This window comes from Eutrigla gurnardus (genome assembly GCF_963514095.1).
Source record: "Eutrigla gurnardus genome assembly, chromosome: 7".
Taxonomy (NCBI): domain Eukaryota; kingdom Metazoa; phylum Chordata; class Actinopteri; order Perciformes; family Triglidae; genus Eutrigla; species Eutrigla gurnardus.
Window position 1 is genome coordinate 1,404,333 of NC_139921.1, and position 10,668 is coordinate 1,415,000.

The window sequence follows — 10,668 nt, forward strand, 5'->3', positions numbered from 1 at the left end:
ATGTTTAATGGTATTTATATTTACAACACTGACTTTATGTTAACAGGTATGTTTATTTACAACACTGACTTTATGTATACTGGTATGTTTATTTAAAACACTGACTTTATGTTAACGGGTATATTTATTTAAAACACTGACTTTATGTTAACAGGTATGTTTATTTACAACACTGACTTTATGTATACTGGTATGTTTATTTAAAACACTGACTTTATGTTAACGGGTATATTTATTTAAAACACTGACTTTATGTTAACTGGTATATTTATTTAAAACACTGACTTTATGTTTAATGGTATTTATATTTACAACACTGACTTTATGTTAACAGGTATGTTTATTTACAACACTGACTTTATGTTTAATGGTATTTATATTTACAACACTGACTTTATGTTTAATGGTATTTATATTTACAACACTGACTTTATGTTAACAGGTATGTTTATTTACAACACTGACTTTATGTATACTGGTATGTTTATTTAAAACACTGACTTTATGTTAACGGGTATATTTATTTACAACACTGACTTTATGTTAACAGGTATATTTATTTACAACACTGACTTTATGTTAACAGGTATATTTATTTACAACACTGACTTTATGTATACTGGTATGTTTATTTAAAACACTGACTTTATGTTAACGGGTATATTTATTTAAAACACTGACTTTATGTTAACTGGTATATTTATTTAAAACACTGACTTTATGTTAACAGGTATGTTTATTTACAACACTGACTTTATGTTAACAGGTATATTTATTTAAAACACTGACTTTATGTTAACAGGTATATTTATTTACAACACTGACTTTATGTTAACAGGTATATTTATTTAAAACACTGACTTTATGTTAACGGGTATATTTATTTAAAACACTGACTTTATGTTAACTGGTATATTTATTTAAAACACTGACTTTATGTTAACAGGTATGTTTATTTACAACACTGACTTTATGTTAACAGGTATATTTATTTAAAACACTGACTTTATGTTAACAGGTATATTTATTTAAAACACTGACTTTATGTTAACAGGTATATTTATTTAAAACACTGACTTTATGTTAACAGGTATATTTATTTACAACACTGACTTTATGTTAACAGGTATATTCAGGGCCTGAAGTTAACTTTTTTGGCCACCAGCCACAGTGTTTTTTTTACCAGCCAAAATAGTTTGTGCCTAAAATAAAGGTGAATGACTCAGAAAATGCATAAGAATGGTTCTTGAACTTGTACAGAATACACATTAAAGTTTGTGCTTTAAAGTGTTTTTTTTCTTTGACGACTCGTGGTCCTTAATTGCCTCTAAGTTTACGTTTTTTGTGCTGCTAAACGTGCGTTTGCGTGAGTCAGTCTGTCTATCTATCTGAAGGGATCACAGCATTCCTGTGAGGCCGGTTCAGGCGAGTTATGAGGATGCTGCCATCCCAGAACATCGTGACTCATCACAGGTGCATGTCGCCTCAGGATTTTCACTTTTGATTTTCACGTGACTTATAGAATAGAATTATCTAGAATTCTCTCCTTTAAAGCAACAAGTTCGCTGCCACAGACGTCCAGACTTTTCCATCTCATCGTCTCTTCCAAGAAAACAGGGTGAACAGGGCTGTTAAAGAGCGTTTGGGGGAGATCCACTTCAGATCACCGCTGCAGATCACTGATTGATCATTTACACTGAATGTAATAAAATACACAATCTGGCAACCGCTGCACAAGTGACAGACACAAACTAACCATCCAGACTTGTAGTGGTCCATGTGGACTGGATGTGTCAGATCTGAAACCAGTTAACAGATCACCTTGTAGAGCTTCATAGTAGTCACACACACACACACACACACACACACACACACACACACACACACCTGACGTTAGCCACACACACCCCTGCCGTTAGCTCGCTAACCCAGCGGCTCGTTGCTCGGCGTGGACCCGACCACCGACGACACCAACCGGGCTTCACTCCGCGGCGTGACCGACAGCAGGCTGCTAAATGCGCTGCTAGCTTGTTTGATATAAGCTATACCGCTACATATCACAACGTTAGCACTGCGGTTAGCTAGCAGGCTAATGACAGCAGGGCCGCACCCTATAACTTCCCTTTCTCCCAGACTGTGAACACAAGCACTGGTGTGGTGGAGGCTGACCTTCATGTCGTCGATGAAGCCTGGGTCTCGTCTCCGCTCGGGAGTGGGGGTCCTGTCGTCCCGGTGGACGCGGGCATAGCGAGAAGCCTCGGTTCAATGTTTACCTGGCGGGCGGCCAGTTAGCGTCTTCCTGCTCGCTCGGGACAGTCACAGACGGGACTGACCAATAGGAGCGACGGCAAGACCGCGGCTGGCCAATTGGAGGAAAAGCACGAGCGAGGCCCCACCCACACAGTTGACGGACGGCTTTTTCAGCCTATCACGAGGCTAGTTTAATGTTTTGGTAGTAGAGGGACGTGAGCGCTGCTGTTTCTAACAGTAACCGTTCAGAATTCAACCTTTTTAAGTTTTGAACTGTTAATTACAGTTTCTCATCACCAAAAAAACATTATATAAAAGAGTTACATTAATTTATACACACATTAGAAAGAAAGAAGACACACCTGTCATATATATATGCATATTTTGTTATTATTCCGTTTACATCTTAATATCAGTTTCTTGTTCATGTAATTTTATCTAACAATCCATTATAATATTATATATATATATATATATATATATATATATATATATATATATAAATCTATTAGAATTGATTTGATTATTTTTGCATTCTGGTTTTGTAAGATAATGTAATTTGGTTATTGTGGTAATACCTGCAAAAGATAGTATTGCATTTACACAAGTGAGACTACTTGCTGTCTTTGTAACGCTGCACACAGCTCCACCATGACAACGGTAACATGCTGATGTTAAGCAGGTTTGATTACCACATTCACCATATTAATTTAGCATGTTAGCATGCTAACCGTTGCTTATTACTACACAAAACAGCTGAGGCAGCTGGGAACATGAGCGCTGCAGAATGGAAATGCTGAACTGATCATTGCTCTAGATGAAAGGTCAAAGATCAAATTTATAAGGGTTCATCCTGCAGGGGAAGAATGTCTGGAACCAGAATTCAATCCGTCAAAGAGTTGTTGAGACATTTCATTCTAAACCACACACGTCAACGCGCTACAAGAACAGTTGACGAACCACTGGGGGGGCATTAGGGTTCATCCTCCAGGAACCATGAATGTTCAGAATGATGTGGAGGCAGATGTTGAGACATTTCACAGGATGAGTGAAAAGTTTGACCTGCTGCTGAGGGAGGAACGTCAGAGGTTCAGCAGGGTTCATCCTCTGGGGACCATGAATCTACGTACAAAGTGGTGATCCATCTAATAGTTTGTTGAGACACCAACCGTAGCGTGATACTTAAATTCCTACAGGAGTTGACAGGTTGAATATGAAAATAACTGTTATCCTCGGAGAGCCGGAGCCAACAGGGAAGAATCCTTCCTGTTCTATTCTTCAGCTAACTTCCTGTTCCAAAAGCAACAAAGAGTTCAGCGCATCACGTCAACGTGTTTGATGTCTTAGCACTGCCAGAGCTCCGGGGTCCTATTTAATGGAAGAGGCTGTTGTCGTGCCAACAACAAAGAGTCGTTTCACTGAAAAGCTGCCAAACATCGGGCTCAAAGTTCTTCTCTCCCATCTCGTCTTCCCTCGCGGCTTCACTGTTCTGGCAGCAGCTTTAAAAGACTCACGGGTCATCTCTGCTGGAGTGTCACTGTACCAGAAGTCTTCATGCCGTCGCCACAGATACTCTATTAGAACTGAACGGCTCGCTCCCCTCCTGTTTTAAATATGCAACAGTTCAAAGCCCTCCAGAGGAAACCTCGTTAGAACTCTCCGACTTCAGGCAATTACAGATGGACTTCCATCAGCTGCAGCGTTTCAGAGGAAGCCGTTTCCTCCCTAAAGGCCTAACCATGAAATCGGTTTTGTATTTTATATGAAATGTTTAATGCATTCGTCCCTGCTCAATCAACGTCAAAATAAAACAAATATTATTGGATAAATTCATAGTTCATCAGCTGCCTCAGATAAATCCACTGTGTAACGAGATCCACATGTAATAGTCTGTCGGCCCCCACAGACCACCGCTGGTCAATGGATTCAAACATGATCATCTTTATCACCATTTTACAACGTCAACAACGATGCTCATGTTTGGAAGCGATACTTAAAGCATTTCAACGAGAGCGTTGACTTTAAGAGTAGAGACGGATAATCAAGTGTAAATATCTGTGTTGATGCTGCGGGTAAAGAGATCACACGGTGTCAGCTGTGTGAACACATTTAATCACACTGTCAGCGACGCACACAGATCTGCTTCCTGATCAGACTCTGATCATTCCTCCCAAAACAAAGGCAACACAAGTTCTGGAGGCTCGGAGATTATTGTACAACACAGTGAAGAAACTTGGGACACATTACATGTGATTTTAAATTAAACTGCAAATGTCCTGGTGGGCACCACAGCCAATTTTAAAGCCATAAATTAATACAGAACGCATAGAAACCATGAATAATTGATTCAGCAGAGAATAAATTAAGCCTCCTTAAAATATTAAACTCACATTACTTTTTACAGTTGATCAAGGCGATATATCAAAACTTTAATTCTAATGGCTCACGATGGCAGCAACAATCAGTCTTTCAAATCATGTCTTCAAACCATCAAGACACAAAAACATTTGAAGCAAAGCAAAAACACATTTCCAGGCCTCGACGATACGCACGAGTGTGCACGAGTGTGCACGGATGTCACAATGACACGAAGGCAACATAACGCTTCCATCCAACAGACAGAGTGCAGCTGAAGTGATGATGTCAGAAGTGATGATGTCAGAAGCTCATGAGCACGTCTCGCTCCTGCACGCTGGTGTAGAACGGCTTCCCGAACACGAAGGAGTGCAGCCCCGCCCTCAGCTTCTCGGCGAACGCCATGACGACGCTCAGGTCCCCGTCCACCGCCAGGTCCAGGTCCGCCTTCAGGCTGCGCAGGGACCGGAACGGCTTCTTCCCTTTCTGCCTGCAAACAGGAGGAGCAGCGATCTGGGATCAGAGGATCTGAATAATAGGTTGTTTTCTTTGTCTATGTGGTAGGACTCTGATCACATGGTTGAATGACACTAAGCCTTCTGTGTTTTATGTGATTCTTCTTTCTCCGCCTAAATCAGTTAATAAGAACTACAGGATACTCATGAGAAACCCCTTTAATCATCTGATGTAACAGTGTTCCTCTGGAGACCTGGATGTTCCTGGAGCAGACGTCCTGAACCGGTATTCATGGATTCTTTTGGCCCCGAGGGTCATTTAATGTGGACGTTAATGGAAGTCAATGATTTACCCTCTGTTTGGCTTTTCGTTCCTAGACTTGCGTTTCCAAACACCAACTTAGAAAAAGGAACGGTTTTAGCAGCGTAAGCTATTTGTTTGCAAGCAGACTTATTTGCATTTCCTGATGCAACCATTGGAACACTTCTGGTAACCGCGGTGACGCTGCCGTCGGGTTCGTACTGCAGCCGGAGAACCACCTCTCTCATTTCTTTAAACTAGAACCAAATGTAAGAAAGAGGGAAATGTATCAGTCCTACGACAAGAAGCAGAAGTACCAGATGTTCCCGGCAACAAACGTGTTGCTCAATAAAGAAACTTATGTTGCCTTGTCCTCAGATGTCTCTGAGAAACCAGAGGAAAGTCATGAAGCAGCGGGGAGAGAGAGAGGGAGGGAGGGAGGGAGGGAGGGAGGGAGGGAGGGAGGGAGGAGTGGGAAGGTCGCTTCACTGCTGGGGGGACAGCAGGATTGGAGTCCAGATGGAGCACTAGTACTGGTTCTGGTACTGGGACTGGGACTAGTGGACCTGGAGACACATCTGGACTTCCTTCACCAGTGAGAAGTGAACAGTACCTCATTGGATCCTGGGAGCTGGACCCACAACAACCAGCCTGTAGGTCCTGTATGTCCCCAGGTTCACTCTGGTAAACACAAACTAGTAAAACTAAAAGTCTCTCCATCAAGTCTTCACTTCAAGTCTCATTGATCATCCAGTCGAGCCGACGTGTTTCCCATACGTGTAGTCTAAGCACCGGTCCGGACTAATGGAAGCCCTGTTCAGTTAATAAATGATGAGGCGTGTCCCGCCGGACAACAGTGGAAGAAGATGCCTCTACTCGTTGTCTCAGACAGGAAACCCGGCTAACAATCAGCGTGTCAGAACGTGTACGAGTCGGGGAGAACCTGGTTACGAGGAACCGGAGGTCTATGTTCATATGAGAGCCGTGTGTGTGTGTGTGTGTGTGTGTTAGGGTGACCAGATCCCAACAAACCAAATGTGGGACAAAGATTATGTTTGTGTGGGACAATGTGGGACACATTACCAATGCTGAGAGGGAGTCTAACATTTTGATATAATGTATATCTAACTGTTAAAAAATGGTGTGTGTGTGTTTTTGTCACTTTGGAGCTGAACTATTGGTGTTTTTAATTCTCTCAAACAAGTCTCTACAGAGGCAGGTGCAAGCACATCTGTAACTATGGACGCCGCTTTTGTGCGACCACAGGACATTTTTTTTTGCAATCTCTGAGTCTGGAAACATGACCGGTGCTAGCTTATTACCACAGTCTTCTGATCTGTATGACTGAGAGTGCTGCACCTAGTGGTAAACGTTGGTTATTTCCGCTGATGTTACCTTATCTGTCTGGCAGCAGTCGTCTTTGGGTTTCAGCAGGAATACATCCATAGATCGGGTTTTCTCTTTCTGAGCCACACGTTTCTTGTGAGTGTCGCATATACTGTGTCGCTTGACATCGTATTCCCCGCCATGTGAAACAGAAAAATAACTCTGGCAAAGTTCGCAGAAAACCAACGTGTGCCCAGTTTGATTGACAGCATCAGCATCAAACAAACAGCCCCGTAATGACGCTAATGACAGCCTTCTCTGTTTTCTACGCAGCCATTGGTTAAAAGCCAGACGTAAATAAAAAACTACAGCTGCCAATCAAATTGCGGGACATCATCTCAATATGCGGGACGCGGAAAATGTGATGAAAATGCTGTGCAGTCCCGCACAAAGCGGGACATCTGGTCACCCTAGTTTGTGTGTGTGTGTGTGTGTGTGTGTGTGTGTGTTCCCAGACACTTACGTGTCGTCCTCGATGTACTTGAGCAGCGTGAGGGCCTTCCTGTGGAGCAGCAGCAGGAACTGGGCCAGGTAGGTGCTCCGCAGGGACAGGCCCGGCTTCAGCATGAACACCTGGGTACGACACAGGAAGTCAATTAGTAGTCCGCCCCCCCCGCGCTAACCTTGAGACAGACACACACTGCTGTTGTCATGGGAACAGAAAGCACGGGGATTCATCCTATTGTTCTGTATCGATGGACTCACACGAGACCTGGTCTGGGTCTCGTTTACACCGCGGTAAGAAAGGACAAACTGGTTGGTCTCCTCGGGGATCTCCTCCTGGTCTGATCCAGAATAAAAGCACCAGTAGGTTTCCAACATGGCGGCCCCACAGAGCTCCGTAACTCTGGACGTGTGCGTTACACTGAACTACTGTGATGTTCTCTTATAGGACAGAACACACCCGTTCCCTCGGGGGGGGGGGGATTATTATTATTATTGAAGTCGTTCCTTCAGCTGCAGAACGACGCTGGGAAACACTTTAACTTCATAGTTCATATAAAATAAAACACGGCATGAATATAAAAACATAATTCAAGGTGGTGAGAGGGTTCCATATGTTAGACCCCCACAGCACACATCAACGTCAGGGCACAGTATTACACAGGGTGATGCTCCGGCTGCAGACGCCGATACCAGATATATATATATTATATATATACATATATATATAATGAGACTTAAATATTGTTATACATGCCGTGAGAATGCAGTTAATCAACTAAATAAACACATGTAGCTGCTTACAGTCAGATGTATGGAGCTCTCGATGCTCCGTGAAATATTAATATCTTCATTAACACATTCACAGTGATTTATCATCATTTAAACGGCTGCTCTCAGTCTGATGATGACCCTGCCTGCTCGTTAGTGTAATATCATCCCACGATGAGCTCATCCAGCAGGCGGGGAGCTGATCCCTGATCTGGAGTCTGCTCCGGAGCTGGTCAGTAGTGCAGCATGAGTTACCATGGTGATCCCCCCAGGAGGAGGGTTTCATACTTTCATTGGTGAAGAGCACTGTGCTCTTTTCTCTGACTGTTCTTCTGAAGGATGAAAACAAGCGTTGACGTTGTGTTTTCTGTTATGTTGCTATTTGTGTAAATATGTTTCGCTGAAAGTTCTTCTTTGGGTTTTGTTTTTTGATTTAAAGAACAATAAATACATATTCTTACCTCATCTATAAAGGACTTCACCAAAGTGTCTTTATGCATGACGTCCTGAAATATATTCCTAGGAAGGAAGACGACAAGCTTTTTATTAGAGTTTAGACATGATGTCATAAAATATCAGAAACAGAGAGACAGTGTGTGTGTATATGTGTATATGTGTGTATATGTGTGTATATGTGTGTGTATGTGTGTGTATGTGTGTGTATATGTGTGTGTATGTATGTGTATATGTGTGTATGTGTGTGTATATGTGTGTATATGTGTGTATATATGTGTGTATGTGTGTGTATATGTGTGTATGTGTGTGTATGTGTGTGTATATGTGTGTATACGTGTGTATATGTGTGTGTATATGTGTGTATATGTGTGTATATGTGTGTATATGTGTATATGTGTGTGTATGTGTGTATATGTGTGTGTATATGTGTATATGTGTGTGTATATGTGTGTATGTGTGTGTATATGTGTGTATATGTGTGTATATGTGTGTATATGTATGTGTATATGTGTGTATGTGTGTGTATATGTGTGTATATGTGTGTATATGTGTGTATATGTGTGTATATGTGTATATGTGTGTGTATGTGTGTGTATGTGTGTGTATATGTGTGTATATGTGTATATGTGTGTGTATGTGTGTATATGTGTGTGTATATGTGTATATGTGTGTGTATATGTGTGTATGTGTGTGTATATGTGTGTGTATATGTGTATATGTGTGTGTATATGTGTGTATATGTGTGTATATGTGTGTGTATATGTGTGTATATGTGTGTATGTGTGTATATGTGTGTATATGTGTGTGTATATGTGTGTATATGTGTGTATATGTGTGTGTATATGTGTGTATATGTGTGTATGTGTGTATATGTGTGTATATGTGTGTGTATATGTGTGTATATGTGTGTATATGTGTGTGTATATGTGTGTATATGTGTGTATATGTGTATATATATGTGTATATGTGTGTGTATATGTGTGTATATGTGTGTATGTGTGTATATGTGTGTATATGTGTGTGTATATGTGTGTATATGTGTGTATATGTGTGTGTATGTGTGTGTATATGTGTGTATATGTGTGTGTATGTGTGTGTATGTGTGTGTATGTGTGTGTATATGTGTGTGTATATGTGTGTATATGTGTATATATATGTGTATATGTGTGTATATGTGTGTGTATATGTGTGTATGTGTGTGTATATGTGTGTATATGTGTGTGTATGTGTGTGTATATGTGTGTATATGTGTGTATATGTGTGTATATGTGTGTGTATGTGTGTGTATGTGTGTGTATATGTGTGTATGTGTGTGTATGTGTGTGTATATGTGTGTATATATATGTGTGTATATGTGTGTATATGTGTGTATATGTGTGTATATGTGTGTATATGTGTGTGTATGTGTGTGTATATGTGTGTATATGTGTGTGTATGTGTGTGTATGTGTGTGTATGTGTGTGTATATGTGTGTGTATATGTGTGTGTATGTGTGTGTATATGTGTGTATGTGTGTGTGTGGGTCTCACAGGTCCGGGGTGAAGGACTCGTCCGTGTGGATCACCGTGTCGGGGGGGATGTCCTCCTCGCTGTCCGTCCTCCAGAGGGCGCTGAGCTCGGAGCGCATGTAGCAGCGCTGGTTGTAGGTGTGCTCGTGACAGGCCGGCATCTGCTTGACGGTGTTGATGTCCACGTCGATGTGGGTGGTGGGGTACGGCGAGTAGAGCACCTGGCGGAAAGGAAGGACGAAGCTGCCCGTGGAGTCCTGGGAACGAATGGTTTTATTATTATTATTTTTGTAACCCTATCTTAAACCTTCAGGGCTGTGAAGAAGGCAGGTTTAGTTAAACTCTGAGTTTGTTGACCCTGAGAAGACACTGAGTTTTCTGTTCCAGAAAGAGAGGGAACTCAACCTTTAGGACTCTGTTACCATGGTAACCGACTCTGTTACCATGGTAACTGAGTCTGTGAACCTAATCTTGCTCCCTACATGTCTCTCTGTCTGTCTGTCTCCATCTTTTTCTGGAATCTGAACTCTGTAAAAGTTGCCGTCGTTTGCTCGTCAACCATCGACGTGGAAATGAAAGTGATTCTAGGAGCTTCACATCGGGAGAGGATTTGGATTACCGCTCAAACCGATCACATATCTAAACAATAATCTCAACATTTCATATCGCGGACATGATCCAGATTCTTTGCAGAGCTCTTTAGATTGTTTGCGATGTCTCTGAAATGTTTAAGGACATTAGC

General features: G+C 41.7%; 2 protein-coding genes across 7 annotated transcripts in view; both read right to left on the reverse strand.

The window, feature by feature from the left end:
• The window catches only part of kiaa1109 (KIAA1109), an 82,726-nt gene extending 80,417 nt beyond the window's left edge, over window positions 1–2,309 (reverse strand). For all 6 annotated transcript variants that reach the window (XM_084014091.1, XM_084014087.1, XM_084014088.1 and 3 more), the window contains exon 1: window positions 2,170–2,309. The gene's annotated coding sequence lies outside the window, so the exon portion shown is untranslated. The remainder of the gene's footprint in view (window positions 1–2,169) is intronic.
• A 2,032-nt stretch (window positions 2,310–4,341) lies between these two features.
• The window catches only part of c9orf72 (C9orf72-SMCR8 complex subunit), a 21,817-nt gene continuing 15,490 nt past the window's right edge, over window positions 4,342–10,668 (reverse strand). Inside the window, exons 8-10 of the mRNA XM_084013520.1 lie at window positions 8,424–8,481; window positions 7,211–7,320; window positions 4,342–5,095 (exon numbers count right to left, since the gene is read on the reverse strand). Of these exons, the coding sequence (XP_083869646.1) occupies window positions 4,909–5,095; window positions 7,211–7,320; window positions 8,424–8,481 (355 nt within the window). The 3' untranslated portion in view covers window positions 4,342–4,908. The remainder of the gene's footprint in view (window positions 5,096–7,210; window positions 7,321–8,423; window positions 8,482–10,668) is intronic.